Here is a 15,537-nt window from a genome sequence, read left to right on the forward strand (position 1 = left end):
TGCATGGTTCTGAGTAGAGATGGTGGGCCTATCAGATCAAGTGTAAAATGGTAGCTCAACCCATGCTATGCTTGGGTATAAATTGTTGGGCCCTACCCTATCAAACAAAACAAGAGGCATAAAGAAAAGGTTGTCTGGTACGTAAAATATTTTCAATAAAAGAAAGCTGGCGACAACGGAAAAGAAACATGCTTGGTATCTACTACAATAAGCTGGGATGAAAAGAAGAGAGTTTTTTCCATTTTTTTGAAAATTACATGAGATTTACACATCACATTTTTTGACTTTTTTGATCGAATGCACCCATTCAACTCATATAATTTCAATCTTACCCCCCTCATTACATAAATACCTCTTATGCCCTTCATTCCTTCGTCTCCCTCTTCTCCCCTTACCATCGAACAACCACAAAAAACTAATCCCTAAACCCCAGATATAAAAACCCATGTAGCAAAACCCACCTCTTACCTCTTATGCCCTTCATTCCTTCGTCTCCCTCTTCTCCCCTTACCATCGAACAACCACAAAAAACTAATCCCTAAACCCCTAATATAAAAACCCATGTAGCAAAACCCACCTCTTATGCCCTTCATTCCTTCGTCTCCCTCTTCTCCCCTTACCATCGAACAACCACAAAAAACTAATCCCTAAACCCCAAATATAAAAACCCATGTAGCAAAACCCATGTAACTAAACCCCACCCAAAAAAGGAAATCGAATTGGGGTTATGCACCTCTCTCTTTCTCCATGTCTCCATTCCACCTGTACTTTCTACCCATCTCTGTCGCCATCAACTTGCACAGAAAGTGGCTTCCAAGCCTCCCCCTCCCTCAAGTCCTCTCATTTCTTGGATATTTTGATTCAGTATTAACTTTAGCAATGCCAAAAACTTCATGCTTCTGGAAGTAGATTAGTTGCCTTTCTGCTTCTTTCTTATTAACTCTAAATAATTCGGGTTTTTCATTACTTCTTTTTATGCAGTCTATTTAGGGCGGAAATGTTATCCTTGATAGGTTTGCTTTACTCAATGGTGTTTTGGGGGTTAAGTGGAAAATGATTGAAATTTATCTTTTTCTTTCATTTGCAGGTTGTTCCACTATCCGATGGACTCTTACTTCATCTTGGGCAGTGATTGTAGTTTATTATTCTTTGGGTAAGAAATAAATTATTGAAATTTTGGTTGATGATTAGGTTGAAAATAATTGAAATTTATACATATTTTTTATTTCCAACATTACTTGATGTGCACAACTTAGGGTTAACTTTGTTTTTTATTCTTACTCTGCTTTTGGGTCATTGATTGAGGGACAATTCGGGGGTTTCAATTTTTTTCCCCAAAATCCTGAATTGTGTTGTCTTTCTTCGGAATACATTACTATATATCTTTTTTGAAGCTCGATTTGGCTGTTACTTTGGATTATTTTTCACTCCACAGATGCAAAAACTAGCAAGCTTCAGATCGAAGGACTATAAAAACACTTGAGCAGGTATTAGTTCATCCTGTCTTCTTTCTTAATCTATGTTTTGACATGCCTATTTAATCTTTAATAAAAAGAGTATATAGTGAGTAGAAATTTATTGAAATTTGTCTTCTTTGATTTGCAGGTTGTTCCATGAGCCGGTAGATTAGTTTATGATTAAGCTGAAAATAATTGAAATTTATTCATAGTTGTGAAAAGTTGGCCGATAGATTCAATTTCTTTCTGTCTCATGTGAACAAAATTGTATGTGCCCCTCAATAGGGTTATTCAGTTTCTACTCTCGCATCTATTTTTACCTATATTTGTAGACCTGAAGTGTTTAATTTTTTTCCCTTTTCTTTGGAATGGTACTTTAAGAGTTTAGTTTGTGATATTGCTATGAATTATTTACATAATGGATAGTTTCACTATGTCCATTATTATATGGATTATTTGGATAACCGAATAAATGTCCGTTTGTGCCATGCTAAAACTTTGGTTTGCTCTGTCAATCCATTGTATACATCTTAATTAATTTACAGCTAGGTAGAGAAATTTTTTCCCCTTTTCATTTCAGATTTTAGCTACTTGAAACGGCAAAGCTCTTTTCTAGATATATGATTTTATACCACTGTTTGGTTGTCAGAAAATTAACGTCCACTGTTTCACTGGGGATCATTCTTGAGGAGCCATGGTGAAACTTTCTGTTTCAGTAACTTTGTGCCAAGTCATGCATTTCTACATCTTCATTGTATCCTCAACCTAATTTTGGGCTAGAAAGCAGGCGGGGAGACGCTGAATATACCCAAATGTACACATAATATGCCCAAACACCAGTTGGCATCTACTATACGCGTTGGGGCTGATCTTGAGAGGTGAGGAATTTGATAGAGCAGAAGCTCTTCTCAATCGTGGCTGTAAGTACCATTGGAAGATCAGAGCATATTGCACATCAATAGTTTTGGGTCTAATTGATGAAGTCTCTTATTGTGATTTAGTAGACCAATCTTACAAGCATGTATATTTAATCTGACATGTTTGGTATGTGCATTCATCTTTCTCAGTTTTGAATGTCAAAAAACCGATTCTTTTTATCTCTTTTTTAGCTGTTACTATGTCTTTTATTAGCCGCCCAGCTGAAATATTTTTAGGTCAGTGCTAAATCGATCCCCTAATATCTTTATCCTGAAGTCTCTTTCTTCCGTTATCATTTTTTGACTTTATTTATTCTCTGATGTCTGAATGAATTACTTCTTTATTCATGCCTTTAAAGCTGCAACTAATTGACATTTTTAATAATGTGAACATTACATTGTCATTCTGTTTATGAATATTGCAAGTAAATTATATTTTCCTTGATTTGTTTGAAGATGTGCTCTTTGGAAAAAATTTCTTAGAATTTTTGTTTCTTTCCATGATTTAGACAGAAATGGTATGCTTTTGGTTAATTTAGAGAGATATTATCATAAGTAAAAATTGAATACGATTGGTTCAGGTTATTTTAGAAATGTTTTTTCCTTTTCAAACTTTAAAAAAAATTTCTTTCCATGATCGAGAAAAAATTTATATCTCTTATCATCTTCAAAAGAAAACCTAAATGATTCCAATCCAACTTTCTTTTTCTATCTAAGTTTTCTTCTCCAATCTTCATATTTTTTGTGATGTTGATCATTATATCTCTATCATCCTCAAAAGAAAGGGAATCGACTATTATGATTTTTTTTTTATTCAATTTTTCAATCGGACTTTCAATTTTTAGAAACGCCACTTTTAAAAACAATAATCCATGAAACATAGAATTGGTGTTTCTCATCCATTAAAGCCATATAATTTCAATCTTACCCCCCTCCTTTATGGTTTTTTAATAAAAATCTATAGGGTGATCTTAACCATCCGATTTAAGAGGAATTATGGAAACATCTATAGATTGGAGGGCTAGGATCAGCCTATGGAAATGATTTTTGGGGCACAACCTATTTATGTTGTGTTCCATCACATGAACGGTTTGGATCAACCTATGACGTGTATATTTTGTGGTGCTGCCACGTGTCCCCTCTATAATAAGCTGGGAGGAAAAGCCCAGGCTTTTTTTATTTTTCTGAAAATTTTGTGGTGCTGCCACGTGTCCCCTCTATACATGCAGCTTCTGTGAATTTCTTTTTTGTCTCCCAAATTTTCTCCTCCGTTCTCTCTCATATGGTTCTACCTTTATGCCCCTTAAAAATTCAAATTCATAAGATTTGTAATGACCTTACGTATCCTCACAGACTTCACACGCGTCCCTCCCATCTCTCTCTAATACGTGTCCGTGTTCCTCTCTCTCTCTCTCTTCGTCAGAGATATTTTGATTTAGGTCTTCTCAGTTCCCCTTTCTCTCTCTCCCTAATATGTGAGGCCCCTCCCTCTCCCTCTGTCATCCTTGCAAAGCCTTACCTCCGATTGTACAGAACCCTGTAACTAAAACCCTTCAAGACCTCCAGCTAGGCGTCCTTTTTTCTGCATAAATTAAATTTGATTATAAATGTCAGGCCTTATGTTCTTCTTCTTCATCATCATCTACTTCTTCCTTTTCAGAAATTTGTTAGGTTAAATTTAATTTTATTGTAGATGTGAAGAGAATTTAAAAATGTGTGTCTGTTGTTTTTTTAAATTTCAAATTGACTCACGAGTTCCACATTTCTTGACATTGCTGTCAGTAGAATATCATATTTTCATTGACTGTATAAACCTGTATTTTGCCTCTAATGACTCTTTATTGATGCTTTATGTCCTACCCGTTCTATGTTCCAGATTTCTCGATGTTGCTGTGAGTAGAACATAAGATTTTCAGTTTATAAAGTGGTATTTTGGGATTGCTTAGAGTAATATAAGGAGAATTACAAAGTCAGAATTGTTGATCGAAGGTATGTTTATTTCATTAATTTGTTTTGTTTAACTTCTGAAGTGATTCAAGCATTTCTTGCTTAATCTAATTTGAGTGTGTTTTGCTTTCATTATATGTTCTCATTCTAAATTTGAATGATATTCATAAATTTGAATTCATGGGATATGGGTCTGTGGTTTCGTAAATTCTACTTTTTCCTTTTCAGAAGCTGGTTTTGTAAATTGTTTTTTTTTTTTTTAATTTGTTTGGTTAAATTAAATTTCAATGATTATGTAGATTTGAATATATTTTTCTTCTATTTTCATGTATTTACACTGTTCAATTAATGGAAAATATATTATTTTTTATTTCTAATCTAACTATATGGATCCACACAGGTGCATTTATGTGGATGTGTCGGTTTCTGATATGAGACTTGGTTCTAGCATGAAACATGTGCTTCTCTTCTCTTTTCTTTTTTCTTTTTGCAGTGTCCTTGCTCAGCTTCTTCTTCGTCCTCTACTTTTTCCTTTTCACAAATTGGTTTCACAAATTAGTTTTTCAATTTGTTTGGTTATATTGAATTGCATTATAAATGTGCAGAGAATTTAGAACTATGTACTTTTCAAAGAGAACTCTGTCTGTGTTTTTTTTTTCTTCTTCTTAAATTTGATACCTGCTCACAATATGGTAGTCCTTCCCTGTTTTAGAAACAACAGGGAACTTAAGTGTTTCATATGTGGATGCAAGCTCACCCTGTCTCTGGATGTGTTTTTTTTTTTTTTTTTTGAAACAAAATCTCTGGATGTGTTTCTTTGCACTATATTTCAAGCGATGCTTCAGCCAGCACAGTTACAACATGATAATCATCTATCACTTTTCTCCATTCTTTTCCACTTTGCTTTTATTGATATTTGACACATCTTTATGTCCATTCAAGATGCAAGGTTAGATCTTAAATGCCACACCATTTGATCCCTTATTTCACTGTTGTCATGCAATTCAAGGCATCTGTCCCAAATTTCACGCAAATATGTCTTTGATCCATCTAAACTTTGGCTGTCTTGGTAAAATCATATGAAAAAAGTGAAAATGTAGAAATTTCATAACAAAAACCCCCATGTACTAATGAGGTTTTCAACTGAGAAAATTATCACGGTTTCTGCTATTATTCTCACATATTTATAACCACTATGGTTCCCAGGTCTGTTCTTTTTTCATGGCTCTCTCTCTCTCTCAGCGGGCTCATGACACGAGCACTAGGGATGATTTAGTTTTGTCTCATAATGTTGTCAACAAAGCCATCTCTCCAATTGAGATTATTGTGTCTTTTTAAAGACAGAATCTATCAAAATTGGTAGTTAGTGGTAGATAGATCATAGGTGTATTTGTTTATTATTAGTAACGAGTATTATAATCTTCTGCTACTTGCCATTTCGAGTGTTCGATAACATGGCACACTGTTTTCCCTTCAAACTTACATTATGATGCTTTCACAATTTGTTTCTGACCCGAAAATAATCTTCTCCATTGAAAAGGTCGATATATATATATAGAGGAAAGTGTTGGTGAGCTTAAGCGCCCAATCACATTGGGGCCCACTTTGTTAAGATGATCCAAAGCATTCATTTGAAAGGCCCTTACATAGATGGGGTGTGTACCAAAAATCAGCTCCATAAGATCATCTTAACCCATCCATTTGTGGAGGTCAAAATGGACAGACATTATTTGTCCATAAATCTGCCCATTTTTGTCTTCCACAAATGGAGGGGTTAGGATGAACCTATGGAGCTGATTTTTGGTACACACCCTATCTATGATAGGGCCTTGCAAATTAATGGTTTGGATCACCACAGAAAATGTTGGACCCATGTGATTGGGGCACTTAAGCTCACCATAAGTTTGGTGAGCTTAAGCTCACCAACACTTTCCTCATATATATATATATATATATATATATATATATATATATATATATATATATATATATATATATATATATATATATAAGCTCCAATATACAACAAGGGGAATGATTAGGATGATCTAATCATAATGTTCAACTAGCATCCTCGGTCTCATGGTCTCATGCATGTTACTTGCTAACTATCTTTAGATTACTGATGCCTCAAAATTTGAGAAAATTATAATTGTTTGTAGATACATGAATTGTATCCTATTTTCCCATAAGAAAAAATATTCAACTTACATTTTTTGTGGTTTGTTTCCTACATCAGTAGTTTTTATAATTATTTTATTTTTCTTTCTCTTCCCGTGCAAAGGCTATAGATCACATTCAGTGTTTTGACCAATTAGAAGCTCAAAATACCCTTTCTTTTTCCTTTTATCCTTCCTGAAAGTCTGGAGTTTTTCTTTTGATTAACTATAAGCCGTATAACAATGTTTTCTCTTTTCGGTCTTATACTCAGTACATTTTCAGTTTGTATTTGAATTAATTTTTGGGTCACTCGAAAAAGATATAAATTTTCATGCCGCCTCGTGCATCGCACGGCGGGTCTTTACTAGTCTAATCTTAAGCTGGGATGAAAAGAGGAGAGTATTTTCGATTTTTTTTTAAAATCACATGAGAATTACACGTCACATTTTTTGACTTTTTTGAACAAATGCACCCATTCAACTCATATAATTTCAATCCTATCCCCCCTTTATGCTTTTAACAAAGGCGCCCATTGAATCATATAATTTCAATCCTACCCCCTCCTTTATGCTTTTAACAAAGGCACCCATTAAAGCCGTATAATTTCGATCTTACCCCCCTCCTTTATGGTTTTTTAATTAAAAAACTATAGGGTGATCTTGACCATCCGATTTAAGATAAGAAGAATTATGGAAACATCTATAGATTGGAGGGCTAGGATCGGCCTATGGAAATGATTTTTGGGGCACAACCTATTTATGTTGTGTTCCATCACATGGACGGTTTGGATCAACCTATGACGTGGTCCGTACAGTTCTTTGTCGGCCCGTGCATCGCACGGGTTTTTTACTAGTATATTATATGAGAAATGGTAAATGGACCCCGGGACACCCACCAGCAGTGTATCAAGACAATGACTGCAGAGGGGCTAATGTACTTCAAATCAGAAGGATTCAACGGATTTGATTGCCACTTGCACTGCTGCTGGGTGTCCCAAGTGATGAAAATGGGCGCATTTATCATTTCCCTAGATTATATAGTTAGATAGATAGATGGGGATTTGATCATATATCCACTAAATCATGACATCAAAAAACACCAAATACCAGGAAATTTAAACAAAAAATATATAAGTAAATAAGAGATTAGAAGCAAGAGAGTAGATGTTTTCTTGATGAGCTTACATGCGGCATGTGTCTTGGTCAATAGATAACTAATTTGATGGGCCATCATGGGTGACCGGTGAGCCGAATGAAGATAGTATTTAAAAGATTGAGGCGTCTTAAAATCAACGGCTTAAAAGACATCTTAAAGGAAATATTTCGTAACACACTTGATCAAAGGGCTATAATCTTCCCATGAGTCAGCACAGCAGTACTTGTGATTGTCAATATTATTTACGGAACTAACCACCACAATACGCATCATTCAAGAATCAAGGAAGGCCACTCGACATTGAGAGCTATAGCTGCCTCTGTAAGCCGTATACGCTCTCTCACTATCTCACTATCCTAATGAAAGGCGTTAGGGGTAAATTTCCCCGGATGCTTGACACGAGGCGTTGAGTCTAAATAGGAAACCAAATTTGCCTCCGAGGGGGTCGACGTCGAGAAGGATTCTCCATATCTCGGAAACAGGGGAAATGTGATCAGCACTACCATATTTTGATGATAGCACTGCTCACTTTATTTAAAAGTACAATATGGCCCACACCATTGGGTGATCCAAACAGTCCATTAGATGGGGCACAGCCTAAATAGGTTGTGCCCCAAAAATCATTTCCATAGGTTGATCCTAGGATAGGACAAACCCTCTAAGATTCAGTCCCTCTATCGATCGGAGGGTTCAGATCAACCTATGGAAATGATTTTTTGGGTACAACCTATTTAGGCTGTGACCCATCTAATGGACGGTTTGGATCATCCTATGGTGCGTGCCATGCCTTACTTTTTAATAATGTGAGAAGTGCGATCATCAAAATAGAGTAGTGGTGATATCATTTTCCGGAAATAGCAAATTAGCAATATCCAAAACATGAAAAGCGCTCCATAAGGAAAGTCCTTAACTTTAAGGGAGGTAGCTTCCCTATAAGTTTGGTGAACCTAACTCAACTAAGGAAAGACTCCTACATTTAGGCTTTAATGTTACTGTACGACCCACACCATAAGATGATCCATGCCGTCCATTTGATGGGCCACAACGTAAATAGGTAGTGCCCCAAAAATCATTTCCATAGGACGCGACCCTCCAATCTATAGAGGTTTCCTGTGGAAATGATTTTGGGGCGCAACCTATTTATGTTGTGGCACATCAAATAGACGGTTTGGATCATCCTATGGTGTGGGCCGTACACTTCATTTTGAAAAATATGAATGGGGCCTGCCTTGCTCAAAGATTTCAACCAATTAATTGTTAGGCCCACAAATGGTTCATGTTGCAGAGAAAGGTTTGGAAGTATGGTACTGGTTGTAAACTAGCAGGGGGAGGATTTTATCCTAGAAGTGGTGGTGGTGGTGGTGGTTGGACAGAGGATAAAAAGGAGCAAATATTACTATGGAGTGAGTGGCCTGGGGAATAAGAAGGAGCGAATGTTAACATATTTCCGTTTGTCGTTATCAAGCATTTTTCCTTTTTCAAACCACTGCAATCCACATTCCTTTTTCAAAGCTCAAGTTCAGGCTATTATTTCTGATATTTTCAAAGTTATTATTTGCAAATAATCGTAGAGGAGGCTGTTTCACCTCCTTGATCAAATGTGTCATTCAAAATCAGCCCGTTACTTGTAATGCCCTAAAAAGGAATATCACCGGTGCTTAAAAATCGAGATTTTCTTTTGCCTCTTGCAGGTAATATCTCAATGTACTTTCTTTGCTCTTATTTTATCTTTGATTTTTTTCCATTTGTTGTCTTCCCTTTTATTTCTGGCCAATTTTGATATGGGTTTAGGGTTTTGAGACGACCCATCAAACCCTCTCTTCATCTAGGTGTCTGGTTAGAGTATACCCTCTCCCACAAAATGCCCAATTCCTCTTCTATGTGTTTTCTAGAAGAAAAACCACCTCCAGGTTTCATGAATCCTACACACTTGACACCCTCTAGGTCAATAATGACCTCAGAATTTGAACTCCAAAAACCCATTTTGGTAGATGGCCAGCTTCAATTCCAATTCGACGATAATCGAATCAATACAAGCATTCAAAAATGGATTAGGTGTCTTGTTGGTAAGATTTCTGGTCTCATGCCTCCAGTAGAATCTATTAGAGATAAAATCTTTCATTTATGGAATCCAAAAGGTAATTTGTCAATCATGTTGATCGAAAACCATTATCTTTTATTTAAGTTTGAAAATGAGGATGATCTTTTAAAGGCATTTATAAGAGGACCTTTGTCTATTGCTCCACAACAATCCCTTGTCTTACAGAGGTGGACTCCTGATTTTAATCCCCTAGTTGACAAAATCCACAAATTCCCGATATGGGTCCGGTTCCCAGGACTGCCAATACATTTGTGGGAAGAGTATTATCTGTTCTCCCTAGCCTCGCCGATTGGAAAGCCTCTTAAAATGGATGATGATCACACAATAGAAACTGATCGTGTGAGAATCGCGAGAGTTTGTGTGGAAGTTGATTGTTCAAATCCACCTCCCAAAGGCGTTTGGTTTGGACCCAAGGATTCTGGAAAATGGCAGCCATTTGAGTACGAAACAATGCCAAAAATATGCCCCATATGTGACGAACTAGGACATGATGCAGTAGATACGACATGTTCTGGTATTGTGAAAACCTTACCTGAAACTAGCCATGTATGCGAGCTTCCCAAGGGAAAACAACATGTTAGCTACAGTGAACAACAAGGAATTGGCAATGGTGTTGTTGATGATGGATTTGCCAACCCCCCAAGTTGTAAAAGGTCAAAGGTGATTAAATTATCAGGCAATGCTGACAATCATAGTAGTAAAACTACTAATCTAACTGGTGGGACTGCGGTTCTTGAAGAAAAGGAAGACAACAAGCATAAAGGAAGTATCCTTTTCAAAGAACAAGCAGAGAAAAGTAAGGGCAATGGGAAAGAGCAGATTGGAAATTCGAGAGTTGATTCGAGTCCTGTGACCAAATTAGATCTAGAATCTATCAAGCAGCAGTATGTGAAGCGTCATCTTCTTCATCTGAATAAGAACAAATTCATGGGTGAGAGGGCTGCTTTTAAGCTAGCCGAGGAAGCATTGAGGGTGCTTTCTCACCGAGCCAAACAGTCTCCATACAGTGTGGAGAAAAAAGTCGCTCTTAGAAACTCCCCTAGGCTAGCTCAAAAGCTGAATATGAATTCTCATGCTACAAGATACCCTGTTCAGAACAAATTTACGAATGATGCTGATCCTGAATTTCACAATTTTGAACCAGATATAAATAAGTTCCAACCGGGTCAGATCTGGGCAGTGTATGGTGATGAAGATGGCTGGCCTAAGTACTATGCTCGGATAAGTTCAATCGTATTTGCAAGTTCTAAAGTGCATGTAACATTGCTTGAAGCTTGTCCCATGTCGGAAGAAGAGATCAGGTGGTCCAAGGATCTACCTATTGCTTGTGGAACTTTCCGTACTACTGCTATAATGATGACCCTTGGAATTAAGACTTTCTCTCATCAAGTTCGAGCCGAGCCAACTTCTTTCTGTACTAGTGCTATAATGAAGACCCTTGGCATTAAGACTTTCTCTCATCAAGTCCGAGAAGAGCCAACTTCTGATAAGAGTATGTATGAAGTATACCCAAGGGAATGTGAGGTTTGGGCATTATACAAGAATTGGAGTCCTGGAGGGATCCTTCCCAATCTGGATAACTGCGAATATGAAATTGTGGAAGTCCTCAAAGATACTGGTTCTGGGTTGAGAGTTATCAGTTTGGGAAAGGTGGAGGGTTATAGATATCTTTTCAAACAAAACGACAGCACAAAGGAGATATTACCAGATGAGTTTCTGAAGTTCTCCCATCAGGTTCCTGCTTTCCAGCTTACAGAAGAAAAAGGTGGAAACCTGAGAGGCTATTTCGAGCTTGATCCTGCTTCAGTGCCCAGTATTTTCCTCTGCACATCCACAAACTAAAATCTGGGTTGTATTGTTGGCCCATCTTAAATGCCAGCTGCAATTATTGCTTTTCAAGAAAAAAAAAATGCCAGCCGCAATTATGTGATGAGTTTGTCACCTAAAAAGTTAGGGGGAGCTTCTTACCATAGTGCTCCATGTGAGATAATATGAAATCAGCATCTTCGTCTCAGATTAGCGTCTTATGGTTATATAGGAACTGTCATGCTTGTTTAATGTTTAATTGCTCCAAGCTTTGATAACATATTCCAAGTCCTGTCAAGTATTGTCTCACTATTGCAGTAATTGACTTCATTTTTTCTTCACAAACTTCTTTTTTTTTTCTTCAAGAGCCCTAAGATTTATTAGAATTGGAAATTTAGAATTGACAATATCTTGAGTTGTCTTTATCAACCAGATTTCAAGTTTCAAGATGAAATATGGAAAAAAGACAACTGCAATCCTTTTCTCCATTTGCAAAGCTCACCTGCAATTAGGGGGCTATGTCTTCCTCTACTCTCCACACCATAAAGCCCATTGCAATTGCGCACACATTATCGGATGAACATGTGCTCTTCTTATGAAGTATTTCAGAAATTTGGAATTGACAATATCTTTTTTTTAAAAGATAACAATCAAATTTGGAATTGTCTTTATCAAGCACTTCTCCAGTTTCAAGAGGAATATATGGGAAAAAAGGCAACTGCAATCCACTTCTCTATTTGCAAAGCTCACCTGCAATTAGGGGCTATGTCTTCCTCTACTTCTGTACACCACAAAGACCATCCCAATTGCACACATTATGGGGTGAACAATTTGCGCTCTTCTTATGTGTCATGTATTTTGTTACCTGTCAATGACCTCATAATCGCTTGAAAGGAAATCTTGGATGTTTCTCTTTTAACTGATCTCATGATTTTGTTGGATAGGTAGATCTGGATTTAATTTTACAGCTAGCCAGCTAGCATCTGTCAAAGTTTGAACTTCACTCTGTAATAAAAAAATGTATTCCTGTAATGACATTTCTAATCAGATTCGTGCAATCATTCTATATATCGATTTTAGTATTTCCATGACAGACACCTTTTCTTTGTTGATATGTTTATACAATTGGTTCATATGCTTTTTAAGTAAAAGAATGGGGTTAGTGGAATTCCAAAGTTAAACCATAAGGCTATTTCCACTGCATCTGAACATCGAACTGCCGATCTCTTGGGAATGTTTTAATGGAATGAACAACTTCCAATGTTCTCAAAGCCTGATTTCACATCTTAGTCTTAGATCTTCCATATGGTGTTGTATTTTTAAAATAGTTTTTATCTCCATGTTCTAAGCTCTTGATAAGAACAGGTCTAGCATGCCGGAGATAAATAAGAATTTTCAAGATTTGTGTGGACTTCTATATGTGGCACAAGTGGTGGAGCATGATCGATCCTCCCTGTAAGGCCCTCTTCTGTCTACATTCATAGAACATAATCAATAATGCTTCTTAGCTGTTTAGGAGTTAAGATTTAGGATATTTTGACATAAAAAGAACAATCAGGCGTTGGTCTGAAGTAGGACCTTTCTGACATGATATGATTGATAATATAGGTGATTGCCAATGCATTTTTAATTTTCTATTGAAAACTATGAGGGAAAAATGAAAAGAATTGGGAGAAGCACTGTTTAAAAATTTCCTCGAGTCATTCAGTGAGCCCGTGAATCAAAACCCTTGTAGATTGGTCAAGTCCTCTAAATTTGAGTTTTGCCTCAAACAAAAGCTCCTTTGACTCACCCAAGTATGAAAATTGAGATTTTTTTTTTTCTAAATCGTCAGTAGTTTGTAGCATATTGTCTGATCAGTCACTAAAAGCTACTTACTATCTAAAATATTCATATCTTAGAGAATAATTCCTAGAACACCCCTAAAACCGTCTTCCTTTACTTGTTGTTTACTTTTATTTACAAAATTATAAGTTTCCCATCAAACATTTCCTTCAGTTGTTAGAACCCCTCTCTCTCTCTCTCTCCCCCTCCCTCCGTGCGCAATCCTCTCTTCTTCACAATACCAATGACCAAACCAAAACCGTCTCCTCCTCCTCCTCCTCGGATTCATTTTCTGCGTCATGCTTTTCTCCCATCTCCTCCTTCAAACCCAATTCTCAGCCTCCTATGTGGTATGATTCACACATCATGGCGTAGTTCTAAAAAGATTTAAGTAACCTCAAATTATGTCTCGCCTAATTACACCACCATGATAAGTCCTCACCAACTTGTGTTATGTTACTCATCTCAGACATCCCATCCTAGCATATGAACGTATGAACAGTAAGACCATCCTCATTTCTTGAATAATTATGGTCCTTGTATCTCCTTGTCAGTGGCTTTATTTGGCATATTAGGGTTGGTCTTTCTGTACAAATAGCTATTCACCACGGACGATCATTAGTTAATTACATATTAAATTAACTACGTATCTTAGTTTTTTAAATTGCATCATCACAATCATGTACTAATAAGCAATAACAAAATCTCATAGATTAAGCAAAGATAATCAAGCTCACTCTTGAGATAGCATTTGATAAACTTGAATCGTGGTTTCTCTAAAATGCTGTTATGAATTTTGGTCTCTATTCGAATTGGTTTTAAGTGACCATGAATGGCGTAAAAAACCACTTTTTTTGTTAGTAAATGCCATGCCTGATGATAATGTCGCCCGATCTAGAGGGCTTAGACAACTTAACTGACAATGGCCAATAGAATTCAAGGGTGGAAGTCTCACCCTTACCCAAGATGACAGAATCACCTTAATCAAGTCTGTTAGAACTTAAGAGTGGTATGATGAACTATGTCATGCCAAGTTTCTGTATCCCCAAATCTATTTTTTAATATGTTGAGAAACTTCAATGCAACTGCCTATGGGGGGATACAAAACAATAAGCACAAACTTGATCTAATTTTTTGGATACAGTATATAGACCAAACATAAAGACTGAGAATACTGAATTCTTGTGCAGTGAACATTGTGTTCATGGCAAAGCTAATTTGTTATCTCTTCTCTAGGGCCTATTGGTTTGGCCCATGGACTAGTATATTTCTAATTTGTTATCTCTTCTCTAGGCCTAATAGCCCATGCATAAGTATACTAGAAGCAAAATATGTACCTAAAAGCTGCCAACATCTATTATGCCAAGGAACATCACAGGAGTTGGATGATTGGGAAGGCATGGAAAAAGTCTAGAATTATACATAAAAAAATTGATAGGTAAGCTGGTATTGAACCTCTGACCTCAAGGTTGAAAACCAAATCCCTAACCAATTGAGCTATAGGCTCAACCCTAGAATTATTTAAAAATTGAGCTCACTTGGTCATTGGTAATGGAAAAGGGTGCTTGTTTATGGTGTGAACTTTATTTAATGTGGAGTTACTAGAAATGGCCCTAGGCTAGGAAATCTAGAGATCCATGACAGAAATTGCCTATGGAAAGAGGGTGCTATAAGGAGGAACTATCCTTGGAACTCTCTCTCTCTCTCTCTCTCTCTCTCTAGGACTGTTTTCATTTTTGTAGTCATTTTGGCCATTTTGCCTAGCTAATATATTTCCTAAGCTGATTTAAGGATGGCTTTGAGGATGGTAAGGTTGGGAAAATGTTCTATCGACCCTTCTTTCTGTGACCGGCATCACTATTTTTTTCATGACAAGAATACCCTTCTTTCTTTAATAAAATAACAAACATACCCCACTTCGTTTCATATGGAAATTTTGGGAGAAACTTTACACAAGTGCATCTTCATACAATTTTCCTCCGGCCCTGTTTAGTTGTATCACTTTCCATAGAAATAATAAGGAAACCCTGTTATTTTTCGTCAAACCTCATTTGACCGATCGTTCGGTTGCCATCTGAGTGCCACAGTGGAATCCATTTTATTTTATTTTCACTCGGCAGGTTGCCACCAAACATAGCTATTTTTCTTTCATTTTCCTTCCCTTCTCCAC

The 15,537-nt window shown here is 36.7% G+C and overlaps 1 protein-coding gene and 1 long non-coding RNA gene across 3 annotated transcripts; both read left to right on the forward strand.

Moving 5' to 3' along the window:
- Positions 1–404: 404 nt before the first annotated feature.
- LOC143853006 (uncharacterized) lies at positions 405–12,611 on the forward strand. Of its 2 annotated transcripts, none has more exons than XR_013236947.1 (5): positions 405–1,153; positions 1,436–1,487; positions 2,107–2,335; positions 4,251–4,363; positions 11,977–12,611. It is a non-coding gene; the product is annotated as an uncharacterized LOC143853006 (long non-coding RNA). The 2 variants fall into 2 exon arrangements; XR_013236946.1 differs by lacking the exon at positions 11,977–12,611 and adding an exon at positions 4,722–5,752.
- Positions 8,946–11,883, forward strand: LOC143853005 (uncharacterized). Its single transcript, XM_077362700.1, has one exon. The coding sequence runs from the start codon at positions 9,498–9,500 to the stop codon at positions 11,577–11,579; it is 2,082 nt and encodes a 693-aa protein (XP_077218815.1). The 5' UTR covers positions 8,946–9,497; the 3' UTR covers positions 11,580–11,883.
- Positions 12,612–15,537: the final 2,926 nt, after the last annotated feature.

This window comes from Tasmannia lanceolata, unplaced genomic scaffold (assembly GCF_043159265.1).
Source record: "Tasmannia lanceolata isolate RefF3 unplaced genomic scaffold, GAP_Taslan_0.1 ptg000019l, whole genome shotgun sequence".
Taxonomy (NCBI): Eukaryota; Viridiplantae; Streptophyta; class Magnoliopsida; order Canellales; family Winteraceae; genus Tasmannia; species Tasmannia lanceolata.

Coding starts and splice junctions, on each gene's coding strand:
- LOC143853005 (XM_077362700.1), top strand. CDS start 9,498: ATGCCCAATTCCTCTTCTATGTGTTTTCTAGAAGAAAAACCACCTCCA.